The sequence below is a fragment of the Delphinapterus leucas genome, chromosome 18 (assembly GCF_059928025.1).
Source record: "Delphinapterus leucas isolate spDelLeu-1000000601 "Yukka" chromosome 18, BTC_Dleu_Yukka2, whole genome shotgun sequence".
Lineage (NCBI taxonomy): Eukaryota > Metazoa > Chordata > Mammalia > Artiodactyla > Monodontidae > Delphinapterus > Delphinapterus leucas.
Genome location: NC_143146.1, coordinates 54,910,652 through 54,926,876, shown reverse-complemented (window position 1 = coordinate 54,926,876; position 16,225 = coordinate 54,910,652). Strand labels below are relative to the sequence as shown.

The 16,225-nt window shown below is 35.9% G+C and overlaps 1 protein-coding gene across 9 annotated transcripts in view; it reads right to left on the bottom strand.

Annotated features, from left to right (window-relative positions):
* DGKH (diacylglycerol kinase eta) overlaps positions 1-16,225 on the bottom strand; it is a 179,836-nt gene that overhangs the window by 65,279 nt on the left and 98,332 nt on the right. For 7 of the 9 annotated variants that reach the window (XR_016388684.1, XR_016388685.1, XM_022574919.2 and 4 more), the window contains exons 5-12: positions 12,512-12,616; positions 11,895-12,027; positions 7,461-7,567; positions 6,642-6,767; positions 3,069-3,171; positions 2,634-2,687; positions 1,789-1,948; positions 40-148 (exon numbers count right to left, since the gene is read on the bottom strand). Coding sequence is in view for 7 of the 9 variants with exons in the window: in XM_022574919.2 (XP_022430627.1) it covers positions 40-148; positions 1,789-1,948; positions 2,634-2,687; positions 3,069-3,171; positions 6,642-6,767; positions 7,461-7,567; positions 11,895-12,027; positions 12,512-12,616 (897 nt within the window). In the remaining 2 variants the exon portion in view is untranslated. The remainder of the gene's footprint in view (positions 1-39; positions 149-1,788; positions 1,949-2,633; positions 2,688-3,068; positions 3,172-6,641; positions 6,768-7,460; positions 7,568-11,894; positions 12,028-12,511; positions 12,617-16,225) is intronic. The other 2 variants (XM_022574917.2, XM_022574920.3) reach the window with 1 other exon arrangement.

Sequence of the window (16,225 nt, the reverse complement as noted above, 5' to 3'; positions counted from 1 at the left end):
AGGTTAGGATAACTAGCAGTGAAAGGAATGACCACTTGCCTGTTTATTCAAGTTGAGCTTATCAATTTCTGACAAAACCCAACCTACACTTCCATCTCCTCCACAAACAAGAATCCGGAAATTGTCAAACTTCTGGAATAATCTTAAACTGAAAGAAAAAAGTATTTTATTTTAGTGTAAGTAAATAAAAATCACGTTCCCCAATTCTTTGTCATTCTGTTAGTCATTGGTATTCATGTTCAGATTAAATATAAGAACTCTTACATATGAATTATACTATAAAAATCAATTTGAGTGCAATGTGTAACTCAAGAAAATGTCTTAATCATAAAGTGGAAAGGAGATTATAAGTAGAAACGGAGATAAAATTAGGAAAAATGGGGAGTGAGAAATGAGAAAACAAAAAAGAAGCAGAATCCAGGAAAGAGAATGAAAGGTAAGTGATAGGAGACAGTAAGAGTACTGACTTTTCTCTTTACTTCACAAGGATATGTTATTTCCATGAGTAGCATATTACAAACTAGGGCACTGATGCTCCTGAGTGGCACAGGGGCAGTTCCTCAAGAGACCCACCAAACCTTGCCCAATGTACCCCTGCCATACTCCCAGTAGCTGTTTTGCTTCCTCTTTTCCTATTCTCAGGTCAATCTTTCTACTTCTGTCTTCCTTCATCTCAAATTTTGACACATTTCACCCTGCGAGTGTACCTTTGTACACCTCAAGTATTGTGGAAAATCGAAAAAATATGGAGACAATCTAGAGAAGTTTCACAAAGGGAGCTGCTTAGAATTTTAGAGGATGGGTAGAAAAAATAAATGTCAAAAATATAAGATATTGGAACCATCGAGGATTATAAAACAGATATGCTAGAAAGGGGGACAAAGCTAACCAGCAATGGGAGAGACAAAGGTGAGGAGAGAGGCTAGATGAGGAAGTGCCAGGACACATGCAGGAGAAAGGAAGGGAGGTACAAGCACATAAGGAAAGAGCTGGGTTTAAATGAAGAAGACCAACACTCATGGGACCAGAAGGGCTTGAGACAGCAAGAAAAAGGCAATGGAAACAAGAAGGAAGACCCTGAAAGGACACAGTGAAAACAGGCACAAAGAGAGACTGAGGAGAGAAACAGAGAAGATAGGAGAGTGCTAAATCACAAAACACAAAGGCCTTCTCAGGAACTGGTATCTAAAATCTTCATTTCTACTTCTAAAAACATATTCAAAGTGCCTCAAGGCATATTTTCCCTCTTGAAAATATATTTAAGCTTTTCCCCCCAGATTTTAGGTTATGTGACATTCCAGTTTGAAATGAACATGAACAAAAGTACTCTTTTGTCATGTATGGGAACTGAGTCTGAAATCCTTGAGGGCCTGTCCTTGAGGCCCGCAACAGTATCTGTGCTTTGGTTAAATAATTGATTATTTGTATTATATACAACTCAGTACTACCCTCCCATGCAAATCATTTTCTCAAGTTATTTTTTGTATTTCTATCTTTACACAAGTTGATCTACTTTGTAGAGCTAAGCGAACAGAATTGTTTGATGTAGGATATATTCTAAAACATTTTCTAAACAAACTTTAGAACTTTCAGCACCCAAGGAAGATGTATAAATATCAAAAAGTTTATGTTAAAATTTATAATCAGAACTTTAAAGAAAGGGAGATGTCAGAAGATCAACACAGAGATGTCTAGATGAATCTGCAGTTTTCATCAGCTGAAAAACCAAGTGTATTTCGTGCTCAGTGCTACATATCATTCAAATGAGATTTATCAATAATCAATTACCCTAAATGAGGACCGCCATTCATCAAATCAAACACCTGAGCTGGATTTAGTAACTGTTTAAATCGGCGAAGAAACTTTACTCCCTGATTATCTCCACTCTTAGAATTGACAAAAACCAATAGAGGACTAACACAGAATGAAAATGTTGCTCTACAGAAACCTGTTAAAAAAAAGAAACAAAACACAGCACAAGATCAATACGTACAGCTTTCTCTTTTCAAACTCTTAAAAAAACTTCAGAGGAAAAAAGATAAATTCATAAATAAAGAACCTTGTTTATTACTTTAACAATGTTATCATTTAGCGCCCCCAAAAGGAGATAGGTTTATTATTTACATACTAAGACCATAGAACTTATCTTTTAAAATGTGCACTATAATGAAAAATCATACCAAAGATGGTAAAAGTATTAATCATAGATAAATTGAGATCTACCACCTGCCTTAACAACACTTAATTATTAAGAGAAACCAATCATAGTCTATAAATTCACAATTGTTAAAGGATTCATGTTCATTTTCGGCATTATATTTAACTCCTCCTTGATAAGGCCTTAGAAAATATTTTTAAATTTTATAATAAATAACAGAACTTTGATATATCAGGGTTTGGTTGGGGGGCTGTTAATAACACAGGTTAACAAATCATTTTCTGCAGCTTATAATATCTATGATATCTACTGGCATCATTTACATAAAAAGTTTGAAAAGCATAAGGCACTTTATCGATGCAAAACATTGATAAGAGTTCATGATAAAAGCCTTTTGTAATATGGTTTGCTTACAAGGAAGTTATTAGTATGCTATTCCAAAACCAGTGCTGTAAACAGGTTCTTCAGTACGTACAATTAAGTTGTAAAATTCCAGAAAAAGTGAATGAATTTATAGGAGTATAAATTCCTACAATGAAATGGTAAGAAAACACATTTCAATAAGAGCTATGCTAACGGGCAGCTTCAATTACGGAGGGGGAAAAATTGCTTATAAAAAATTAATCTTTTCATATTGCATTTTGTTACAGAATAACAATGTTATTTTATTTGCTGAAATGTAAATCTTATACACTGCAATTTCACCACTGTGTTAATAGTTATGTTTTTACACCTTAATTTTAAAACGTTCTTTTATAAATTAAAAGTGCTGTTCTGCAATTGAAATTGAATTATTATATAAAAACTAACCAGAATAACCAATTACAGTTCTATTTATTCTAGGAAAATAGATGTACATATCAACATTTGATATACCAGGAATATACATACTTACACTACTGCTACATACCATCAGAATCGGTGCTGTTCAGTGCAATTGGAGGTATGACAGATACTCTACATTGGCCAAGTGGACATATAGGATGATATAAATCTTTGCAGGCAGTGTGTACCTAATAACAATGAAATAAACCTTCAGGAATCATAAAAACACATCAATGTTTTATTATGGTATGAATTATATCTAAGGAACTGGTAAATGAAGATCAAGTGCATCCCAAAATGTTCAGTAATTCATAAATTACTTTAATGGCACAATACTTATACTTCTAAGGAATGGCCTAATCATTTTAGAGATGGGAATTTGATTTGGTCTGTACAGCCTGTTTTCATGATTGTCTCAGGCAAGTAGTATGTAGTCAATAAATGCCTGGTGAAGGGAAGGAGAGCGGAAGAGAAGAGGAAGAAGTGCAGAGGAAGGGAGGAAGGAAGGGAGGGAGGAGGGAAGGAAGAAGGGAAGCGAACCAGTGAGTGTCAATATAATTGTCCATTGGAAATGATAATGACATTTACCTTATAAAATTCTTACAGAATTAAATGAAGATTAATACAATCTGTAATGTGTCTGCTCTCTCTGCAGTGATCTATAACTTTCTATTCACACATCTTTTATAATATTGTCATGTTATTATAGTTATAAGTACATCCGTGCCTATGTTCTCAGCTAGACTTCTGGCTCTGTAAGGAAAAGGAAAAGGTTCTATTATTGCCCCCTCATCTTGGAAGATGATACACATCACAGGCACTAGCAAGTGTGTTAACTCTGTAGAATAAAAAGTTTCAAGGTCACTCAAGCAGGGCAAACATATCAAGTAGGACCCAGGCAATTTAGAATAATTTATGTACTCAACTAGAGAGCCTTTAAATGTTTTATTAGTAAGATGCAGGCACTTCATAAAGCACTTATTTAATAAGGCTTTATTTTATTAGTCCTTTTAGAAAACTGGCATGTCAATTAAACATGTATTTATCAAAACTTTTGAGAAAATAATTGAAATTTAAAAGCGATTCTTGTTCTGCTGATGACCTAATTTTGGACCATTTCCTGTTATGACTTATAATCATTAACAATCCAAATGGATTTTAGAAAAATGAGCAGGCACAGATAGTTTTAAAAGGAATTTAAAACGTATGAGAATCACAGGGCATTTTGCTCTATGATTTACAACAATGTTAAATGAGAAAAGCAGAGATAAAATTGTATCTTCACTCTTTTATAGAAAAGGTAAAACTATACCCAGAGATTGGACAACAGCTGGAAAAATTAAGAATTATTAGGATTGTGGAACAATGGTTTGGTTTTGTTTTGAACCAGGTGACTATGTTTAGACACTAGATGTTTTGCTGTTAGAAACACATATTTTAAAGGCATCATAATATTATAATGGATAAATGATAGTGTATAGGAAGTACAAGATTAAGAGGCATGTAACAAAAGTGATGGTGGCCCAGAAACCTGCATGTCTAACTGACACATGGAATAATTTCATGCGAAGGTGATACTTAAGATTGCCAGGAAAAAAGAGGAAAGACATTCCAGAATCATCCCTTCTACAGTCTGTAATAATACTTCTGTCCCATTTGCGAAATTTTAAAAATGTGGCAGAGGGTAGAACAAGCAAGTAAAAAACCTAATTTAACTCCTACTGCTTTTCTAACTCCTACTGTTAAACTTAATAAAGTTTAAAAACTGCTGACTAATTTATCCCTCCCCCGCTTTCCCTTTTGGTTACCATAAGTTTGTTTGCTATGTCTGTGGGATAAATTAGGAGTGTGGGATTAACATATACACACTATGATATATCAAATAGATAACCAACAAGGACCTACTATATAGCACAGGGAACTATACTCAATATTTTGTAATAACCTATAAAGGAAAAGAATCTGAAAAAGAATACATAAACATATATATGTAGGTGTAACTGAGTCACTGTGCTGTACGCCTGAAACTCACACAACATTGTAAATCAACTACAATAGAAAAAGACAACTACTGACTAAACACAAGTAGAGACATATATTGCAGGTAAAGACAACTTACATAAAACCTTTCTAAAATAATTCATCACACAGATGACCTGCTTTCTTTTCAAAAAGTTAGAAAAGAACAGCTGAAGTTCCAGAAGTAGAGAAATAGACTTCAGTAAATGCAAACTAATAAAAATAGTGGTAGATGCGTACATCAGTGGTTGTCCCCCCAAAAAAGAAATCTTAGGTGGGATGGAATCTTGATTTAAAATCCTGTTTACGTGAGCACTCCTTTAAAATAAGGAACAGCAGAAGGGGGTTTTCAGGGTTAGGGTTGCACCAAAACTCCAAAGAGAGGTATCTAATATAGTCTGCATATTATATTAAATGGGATAAAAGAAATAAAAAGTAACATCTTTGTCAATAAAAGAGGCAATCGATGAAGAATAACAAAAGCATGGGGATGAAGAGAATCATGTTCGATTCAAAAATGAAAAAGAGGGGACTTCCCTGGCAGTCCAGTGGTTAAGACTCCTCGCTTCCACTGCAGGGGGCGTGGGTTCCAACCCTGGTGGAGAACTAAGATCCCGCGTGCCAGGCAGCGCGGCCAAAAAAAATTAAAAACAAAAACAAAAAAGAAACACAAGATTGTCTATCAGACCTGACTAAAAAATTATACGACTTCTTTTTCTCTGTGGCCTATGGACTCAATCTCATTGATTATGAAATCAACATATCACACGCACATCTCTTGCATTTGCTCATCTTCACCGTGCTTATTAAAAACAATGGTTTTCCTTCTTTTTGTTGGGGAGAGAGGGGCTGACTTCCAAGACTCAAAACACGACCAAACAACTCTGCCCCAAAGCAAGGCAATCAGCATCGTAATCAGACAGCATCACCCGGCGCTCAGGTGAGCACTCACTGCCTCCTCGTCCTGCTGTCTTTTAGCCCCACATCACCCTCTGAGGGGCGTGAGGTCACCCTCTGAGGGGCGTGAGGTCACCCTCTGAGTTCCTGCACCGACTGCCCTCCTGCAGGATGGAGGCCCAGTCCTCACACAGTCTGGCAGAGATGGGACCCTTGCTTGCCGTTGGCTCCACGTTATGCTGTGTCTGCTTCTCACCACTTTCTTGCACATGCAAAGAAGTTTTAAAATATTTACTTATTTATATAACATAAATGTATATAATCTAAATTATACCAGTGCACAGCCTACTGAACTCGGCTTCTTTCTCTCGGAGAACACACACGGGATTGTAGCAAACTTACACTTGGCCTGTTAATCAAAATTTGGTGGCTTTCTGTGGGCAACAGGTAGTAAAGCAGGCTGAAAACCACTTAAGTGTGGCTAAAGCTTGATGAAAAACAATAAAACTGTGGGAAAGAGGTCCTCACACAAAGGGACAAGAGTAGGTGTCACAAAAAGGGCATTTGCAAAAGTAACCAGAGTGGAAGGAACGCATCTTGAAAAAAGATGAACCTTACAAACGGGTGCGTGTGCTACCAGGCTCTGCTCTGCCATAAATTCTTAGCTTTGTCTCTAAATCACACAGATGAAAAAGGTACAGAAAGAAACATTTTAAATGGAAAATAATTATAAAACTCTCACCATCGTTTTACACCAAAGGCATCTCCAGTCTTGAAGACGGAGAACGCTGCCACACGTTTTTTCACAGACAGCACACTTGGCACTCACGGGCAAGTTACCCTCGAGCCACTGGTGGGGCATAGCCAGCTGTGCAGCAGGAAGAAAGGGCAGTCAAATTAAAGACCATGGAGGACATCATTCTTAGCCAAGGGAAGAGATACAATGATTTCTTACTCTATGGAATCAGCACCATGTAACATTCGTGGCATACGTTCATTTCCCCCACATTTATTGAGCATCTATTATGCCCTGAACACTGTAGGGATATAAAGATACTTAAGTAAGACTAAACCCCTGCCCTGCAGGATTTGCAGTCTCACTGAGGAGAAAGGCACATAGAGAGAATATCATAAAGTGACCACGAAGTGTTATCAGCGATTCACATGCAAGGCAGTCAAGGTTTTGAAGGTGGGCGGCACCACTGAGAGGAGGCCCCAAAGTCTCAGGAGTGAACATCTGAGTAAACGGCTGAGCTGAGCCTTAAAGAATAACTTAGTTGGCCAGATAAGGGTCTACAGCACCAGCCCAGCACAGCAACCACTCCTAAGCCCTTACACAACATTCCCCTTGAAATTTAAGAGCTGAAGGAAGCTACAAAGAACTGGATTGAAAATAAAAAGTCACAATCAACCAAAACCTTCCATCTAATCATAATAATAAACACTCCCCCTGAACTCTCTGTCGTAATTGAACTAATAGACGCTCCCACTTAATTTCCACAGGAGAGGAGAATAAAAGAGCGGAGGTGCCGGGGAGAGATGGGAGAGAGTACGAGCTTACCCCATCCTCGTTCTCTATGATGTCCTTCCCGATGGAGGCCAGGGTCGTCCACTTGCAGTTATTTGTTGCTCTCACTGCACACCTTTTATGAGCCTTGAACTTACACACTAAAAAAAAAAAAAAAAGTGAACCATTGCTAAATGAATATGCACTTTTGGACCAACAATGAAAGGAAATCACAGCATGAAAGTTTAAAGTGGTCGGGGGGCAGAAGAAAAACAATATTTGTAAAAGCTTCTATTACTCTTCAATGATATTCTAAAAAGCAAATATGGCTATGTGTTTATGAAGCACTTTGATCAAGCTATAGATTGCTACTTAAAGAGATTCCACTTACTCTAAAAGAAGAAAGGAAATAAATGCAAAAAAAATAATTATTGAGGAGAAGGGAGACAACATACACACAACAGAAGAAAATAAAATACAGGAGGGCTGGTAACAGCCAATTTCTAAGTCTAGGTGCTGACTACATGAATGCGTTTAATTTGTGAAAATTCAACAAGCTGTGTACACTTCTGATATTTGCTTTTTTCTGTACGTATAATATACTTAAATCAAAAGTTTGAAACTACCAGAGAGATAAAGACCAAGATAATTCAGGGGAATTTTAAAGTGCAAGTACGTCAAGAAAATATCCAGGCATCATGGGAAATAGGTTGACGAGGGTCACAAAGATGGCACTGTCTTTTGAAAGTATCCTGTTGGGATGACTACATGACAATGTAGAAGAAAGGAATGACGAAGTGACGTTCCTACTACAGGCATCGCTAATTCTCCCAGGCCATATTATCAGAAAGGTGCCTGCAAAGGAGAAGTAAGAGGAAACAACCGAGACAGAAGCCGCACATACATGAAAAAACAAATAAACCACAGATGATTTGAAAAATTAACCCTTGCTTATGAAAATCAGAACTTGACTCCTACTAAGCTTATCCATCCCTCTAGGGACACACATTATCCAAGCGTTAATGGATACTGATGTTATAAAAGGGTTTCTGACTTTTCAGGCGGCTCCTTATCACATGGTTTTGGAATTTCTACCAGTAAATCGTTAACAAATTTGAAATGACGGGTTACGCACCATTCTCTTTAAATTGTCCTAGTTTGATGTAACATGAAAACGAAGGGGTCAAGTAAAATAACTAAGATGCCTATAGCCAAATGTTCAGAATGCTTCAAGTATCATGAATAGCCGATATATAAATGGCCACTTAAATTGAGCTGGTTTTTCCTTTAAAAATATCAGTCTATAGACACTGGCAATGTTTCATTTACCTGCTCTTTTGTGTACAATGACAAGTTCTTTCCTAGAAATCATACTATTTTCGTTATAAATGACTTTGTGACTAAGCACAGACTTTGTATAGAAATCAAGTTTTCAACTGAATTTTACTGCTGATAAACAACAGTATAAAGAAACAGCACCATAGGAAATTAGCTTAGTTTGAAACAAAAATTTAGCGTGACCTGTTCCTTTTTGCTCCAAGTGACTTTTAAATTATTTAATATTTTAAACTATTTAAATGTTGTCATCTGTTACTGTATTTCTCAAGAGCATGGTTCTAGTTTTAGTTCTAGTTTTAAAAAGCAGGCTGCTTTTTAAGTACAAATAAGTACTTGATATTAACAGTCAGTATTTTTTCTAAGAGGCAAAGAAGGAAGTAAAAAGAGGGCAACAGAGTATAATTTCATGGCTTTTTGAAGATTTTGCCATTAAAAATCAAACACCTCATTAAAAATAAAAATCACTTTTGTAATAATAAAGTTTTTCATGCAATGAGCCTTGAGAATTACAAAGTTGCTTAATACAAATATACAACATACAATGATAAAAATAAAACAAACTGAGCTGTAACTATGGACACTAAGGAATGCACTTGATTACTAGGCACCTTAATTTGTGCCTAGTAATTAGCTGACAATTAATTTTCTCCAAACAAGTTATTCTGAAATAAGGCACTTTTTCCTGACCTGTAAATTCATTATTTTAAAACCATAAAACATAAAAAATACAGCGACATGAAACAAATTATGATTCTTTATTGCAATATTCAATCTTTATCACTTTGTAAGTGTTCATGGGTACTTAACATAAAAATAAGTACCCATGTGGAGATATTTATGCTGTTGATTAAAAAAAAAAATCACCACTTAACTTTTTATTCTTAGAGTGCTGTACAAATAACTGTGAAGCACAATTATGCTCTGAAATTATAATTAACATTTTCAACTGACTTAGGGGATTATTTATGAAATGTATTTTCTGTCTTCTATTTTTCATTCATATATTTTGTATATGCAAGGCTTTAAAATCATAATTTTAGTTATTATTCAACACAAGACAAATCAGTACAGACTCTTTTTACTGTGAAAACAAGGGCAGAAAGATTAAGTAAATTTAGTGGTGGCGTTACACACTGGAAGCGAGATTCCATTCTAATACAATGTTATTCATTGTCATTGTTGAATGAATTTTTCCTGTATTTGCATCTCTGTTATAACTTTTAAAGCGTCTTGTATTTTAAGCCCTTAGTTTTATCAAGCAATAGTTTATTCAGATTTCAAGGGGGTTTCTGGAGTTTAACTTTGCTTACAGTAAAAATATCCTAAATAACCAGCCTCATAAAATAAAAAGGCAACTTTTTTGTATATTCATAACACCCTTGGGATTTTTAAAACCTTCTGCTGCAGTTTTAAAAATACTCCATGGGCAAGACGCTGCAGACTTAAAATTTTTATTAGCAGAGAAAATGAATACTAACATATATTCCCCTAAAAATATAATTTAAAAATACTATAATTGAGACTTAAAAAAAGTCAGGAACTTACTTAGTAATAGAATAATGTTAACACATGTATTTAAAGACTTTGAAGTTTTTTATTCTCACCAGCTAATATAATTTTCATTTTTCTTTTAAAATGCTTAGAAAAATATTCAGTCATCCCACTATTAACTTCAATTCCTAAACAGTTAACTATATTTAATAACACATAACTCTCAAAACAGAAGGATACCACAGATCAGATCTAAGGCTATTTTGGATCTGATTTTTTTTTTTAGCATTTTGAGGATAATAGACTATAAGGTAATAGTAAAAAGACCTTCAAAATAACCCCATATAATATTACAGCCCTAGTAGAGTTACAGGAACACTTTTAGATCACTAAAGTCATAAAGACCAATTATATCTTTGTTTGCAATCATTCTTTAAATCTAAAAAAAACGTTTAATGCTTCCTCCAAATTCTCATTTTCATGAATTTTAATGCATCAAGCCATGATGCAATCTGTAATTGTTTACTTGGTGAACTTCTTATATAACGCAGTTACAAATGTCTACCATATATTTGACTAGAAAAGTAGCGTTATTGTATGTACTCTCTCATTTCATTTTCATAGTATTCTGTGAGGTATAAATGACTATTATCCCCATTGTACAGATGAGGAAGCAAAAGTCTAAAAGGGTTAAACTACTCCTGGTCATAGTTTGTGGTGGTAAAACTGGAATTGGAACCCACAGGGTTTAACTACAGAGCTCTATTCTTATCCACCAGGCTGTGTCATTGTCATATTAAATAGCTGAAATACTGACATATCTTGGATTTTGTAATTTAAAATGAATTAAAACTATGACTCCATTTCTATTTTATTATTTACTTATGATATAGTTTTATTACAAGATTACCTAAGAATTTTTTGTATTAGAGAGAAAAGCTAAATAATGGTATTATATGTAGTTCAAAAGTAGTACACAGTGATGGAATCACTGAGGTATTAAATTAAATAAATCTAAAGAACGTATGAGTTTTCTCTTGTTGACTATTAATGTATTTCTTTTAAGTGGTCGCTGTTCTTAAATTTAAAAATAACCCACAAATCCTGCGATGAGAACAACAGCATAGACCTTATTTTTAGAAAACTTTAAAGAAATTTAAAAGGATGACATCCGTTTAAATTAAACATAAATGAAATAAAACATTTAAAACAATGCAACATAAGTAACAATCTAAATCCTGCCAAAAAGTATATACTGTCCTCACAGAAAGTTTTGTTCTCTGTAATTAAACAGAACAGAAAAAGAATACTAGAAAATTAAAATGATACACAAAGTCTAAAGAATTTTCTTTAAGGGTAGTTGCTAGTTCCTCAGGAGGGAAATGCTACATTTTGATTTACACGTCCCTTCAAATGATTTTATGTTATCTTTTCCTGAGCCAAAATATTTTCCAAGTTGGTCCTATGTGTGCAGAGCTTCACTTTAAGCCACAGTAAAATTAAAACACTCTGGTCCCACTGACACACTCCCAGCTACTGCTTCCACCCAAGGGAACTGTCTTCCTATGATGATGTTTCTCTGTTCACAGATGCACCCGTGGCAGCGTGTTTACAGTAAGGTCAGTGTCAAGGGAGAACAAACCCTGGATGTTACTGTACCTTCGCAGGACAGGCCATGGGAGGTGACCCCTGAAAGACTCTCTCGGCAGACGTTACAGAAAGTGGGTCGGGCATGGGAGCAGGCGTACCAGTTATGCATCCCTGAGAAATGTTCCACATTAAACTGGGCCACCTAGAAATGAGACGTTAGCACAGATTTGCAAAACAAGAGAACAGGACTACGTTTGGAATGTATATAGTTATGATTACAATTTCAAATCCACAATTTTTTTTTTTTTTTTTGCGGTACGCGGGCCTCCCACTGTTGTGGCCTCTCCCGTTGCGGAACACAGGCTCCGGACGCGCAGGCTCAGCGGCCATGGCTCACGGGCCCAGCCGCTCCGCGGCATGTGGGATCTTCCCGGACCGGGGCACGAACCGGTGTCCCCTGCATCGGCAGGCGCACTCTCAACCACTGCGCCACCAGGGAAGCCCTCAAATTCACAATTTTTAAAACTAAAACACTTTGCTTTAACTTAAAAAAAAAATCAGTATCAGTTAAACAAGTTGCTAAATGAATCTACACATACTTTTTTTTTTCACAGAATATAGCTTTAGCGCTACGGTTCACATTTATTCTCTAAGAACACGAGATGACAGGAGAGAGGCTACCTTACCTCGTAAGTTTCTCTGGTCTGTACAGACTTCAGCGAGCTGATCCAATCCTCCATCTCTTTCCTATTCTCAGCGCAAAGCATTAGTCTTCTGAATGGAGTGATTATCTGAAAGGGATAGTACAACCTGATTGTTATTAACCAACAAAGAGAGATTACTGCAAGACCTAACAGCTTACAAGGTGGTACCATTTCTAATCTCTTGAGTCCTTACTTCCTTGATGAAGAAGTAAGATTCTCTGTAAGGTAAATGGATTTAGTTCTCAGTGTGATACAATGTGGTCCAGGAAAGAAAAAGTCTAAGGAGACTTTTCTTCTCTTTGCGCTCATTGCTATTTACTTATCAGGCTTTCTAGCCTTTTACCCAAGGCTATGAACTCATATAAGCAGAATATTCTTATTTCATGTAATATATCTTGAAAATGGATTCTAAATAGAAATCAAAATAATTCATAGTAAGCTAAAATTAACCCATATTTTTCAATATGGAAATTTTGAAAAATCAAAGGAATGCAATATTAAATGATTTCATAATTGGTTTATAATAGTATCAAGACTATTCTACTTTAAATAATGTTGGGTTTACAGATCCTTTCCATGGCCTATTTTAATATGATTTATGTGATGGATTTTCTTCCCATTGTGTAGAACTCCACCGTACTACTTTTTAGTGAGAACAGGGAAGAAGAATTAGCATATAAGTCCTTTAGTTGGCTTTAAGGGATGAAAGTAATTGTGACTTTCATCTTTTTATCATGTTACCAAAGAAGGCGAATTAATTATATCAAGAATCTTAAAGCAAGAGGAATAAAACTTCATGCTGTTATAGCACCAGAAACTTCCAAGTAAGATTCTGAAATGACTTGAAAGCAGGCCCTATTTATGTGTGAATACAATATTCTGGTTGCAATCTTGAAGTTGCTAAATCTTAAGCATTTACTTCAAAGAAGAGACCATTTACTTGCTTGTGAAAGAAAAGCAGTATGGTACATTCCCACCTAGAACCTATTTCCAAATAATAAATTATATATTTACTTGTAGAGAAAATTAGACATTTTCCCAGGTTAAAAGCCATTTGATCAAGTGATAATCTACATATTGCAGTAGAGACAGCAGATTTCCCAAGTTATGGAAGAGCAATAATTATCTCTAAAAAAAAAAGGAACCCTTCCCAAAAGGAGTAAACAAGCAAGCCTCAATCACTAGTGTTCGTCTTAGAAAATAAGTCCATTATTCAAAGCTATAGAGCTCAGCGCAGTTGTAGCTACTCACCAGTCACTGCTTCCTCTCATCTCTCATTAGTTTAGGCTACACAATCCTTCCGTAGACTAAGGGGCCTTTAATACACTGGACAGGCACTCATGCTTAAATACAGCCAGCCAGACGTCACATGGACGTCGCATTAACCATTCAGCACTGGGTATTTGTTAATTGCATATGAAATGGAACAGAACCTCACTTTTGCATTTTCTTCTGTTTTCCACTACGGCTCCTTGGATAAAGCTTATTAGCAATTGGTCACTCCTCTTCCTCAATAAATAGTTAATGCAAAGAGCAATGCCTCCCTCATTACTTAGGAGCCAAATGGATGCTTTATTGCTTCAAAATGTTTTTCTAGGACAGCTCATGAAATGCCGCAGAGAGGGACCATTAAATCATAATACACCCCTGGCTCTGATGACTGGCACAGCACTCCAGAAATCTCTGTGTGTCAATGGACTGACTGAATCAATCTGATATTTATCTGAATAAATATCACCACTAACATGTTTCATTTAAATTTTCTGCTATACTATATGATGTAACGCTAAGGATTCCCTCTCTCTCACTAAGATCTTAGAGTGAGTGAGACATGTATTACTTAGGTAAATAAACCAGGCTTTCTATTTTATTCTTCAATTTTGTTTTTTTGTTGAATTCTAAGTAAAGCAGGATGTCTGATGGTTTTAACTATCTTTAATGCCTTTCTATTCTTTAAAAGCCATTGTGAATTCAATAAAAAGAGGGGAAAGGATAGAGAAATAGCTTCTAATTTTTCTTGTAGCTTTTGGAACTACATAAATGCCTCAACTCTAAAGGATTTCGGCAACATAAATCATGCATGTACCTCATACGCTGACGAAGTAAAACGTTTACATTTGCAATTTCTCCTTTTTTTAAAAAAATGTGTTTTAAAATAGGCAGTAATAAGTAAAGATCATGACATATTCTTAAAATAAAAGCTAAGTTTCTAAGAGTCAAACAGAAATTATAAATAATTGTGATTTACAAGCCTTGTGATTAAGAAATCTATTATAAAGTTACATTATAAGATGTTGACACAAGGAAAGAAAATCCTTCATAAATCGTGCGATGCAGAGATGTCTCGCTTTGTGGCTGCAGGGTGAAAAATACCTCAGGGAGCAGCCTCGGCCCAACTGAAGACAAGGCTGGTTTACCAAGCAAGCCTGTAACATCTCCCAGATTGCCCCTTTCCTCTCTGGGCTAATCATTCCTCAGGCCTCCAATGCTCTGAGTCCCCTCCCCAGCTTTTACTTAAATTCTTCCTCATCGCTGACCTTTGTAGAAAAGAATATGCCAACAGTCCCATCTGCTAACTGACAGGCTCTAGCTGTATCCTCACTGAACCTCATTACACTACAGTAGTTCCTCATCCAAATCTTTGTCAGGAAAATATCCGAGGAGCCGCAGGCTCTGAAAAGTATCTGGTTCTTATTCTGAAAGCCTTTTTATTATGACAAGGGAGTAGGGTGGGGAGATGGAAGGATAGAGGAGGGGGCTATTCCCAGGGAAGACTCTCTGAGCCTGTTGGGGGCCAAAGCCAGGATGTTTCTAGAACTAGAGGACTCTTTAACTTTCTTGAAGGATCTGCAGTTTATCTATCCTAAAGTGTCCACTAGCCCCTGGCCTCATCTTAACCCTTACTTTTACCCTGTCTTCCCACTACCACAACATTCCCAACTGACTTTTTTCAGGCACATCTGAACTTACGTCAGTAATTAGTTTCTTCAAACTATAACCACCACTCCCATCTCGGGTCCTGGGAAATACACCTGTCATCCACCCCAGCATTTATTGAGTGTTTACTGCATGCCAGAGCCTGGGCATACAAACCAACCATATGGGCTTTGCCTTACCAATCTATAAGGGAGATGGGTAACTAAACCAAGATTTGCCTGTCCGAAAAAGTGCTATATAGGATGGAGTACAAAGGAAAGACATCTAAATTCGTTTTCTAAGTGCTACTTCAATTAATATACAAACTCCACAGGAATAGAGATATTGTTCTACTTTGAGAGTTACTGGCCTCTAAGGGTTAATCCAACAACACTATTATGTTGTATAAGGATGAAGAATTTCTCAGTCTGGGAAAGCATGTAAATACATAAAACAGATATAAAACAATCTGGCATTAAATATATAAAATTCCATCAAAGAGTACCATTATAGTTAAGACTTTAAATATATAAACATGCACAGGAAAAAAAAAAACCAAATACCGTACTGGTTATCTTTCAGTGAAAGAATTGCAGATAATTTAAATATGATTTTTTTGGTTGGTCTATGGTTTCTAAAGTAAATAGGTAGTGTTTCAGTAACAAAAACATTCTTTAATTTTTTTACTAACAGAAGAATGGGAATTTAGAATTTAAAACTTTGCACTGTTCCAAAGCTGGAGTGTTCCAGCTTGGCTGCACTTTAAAATCACATGGGAGA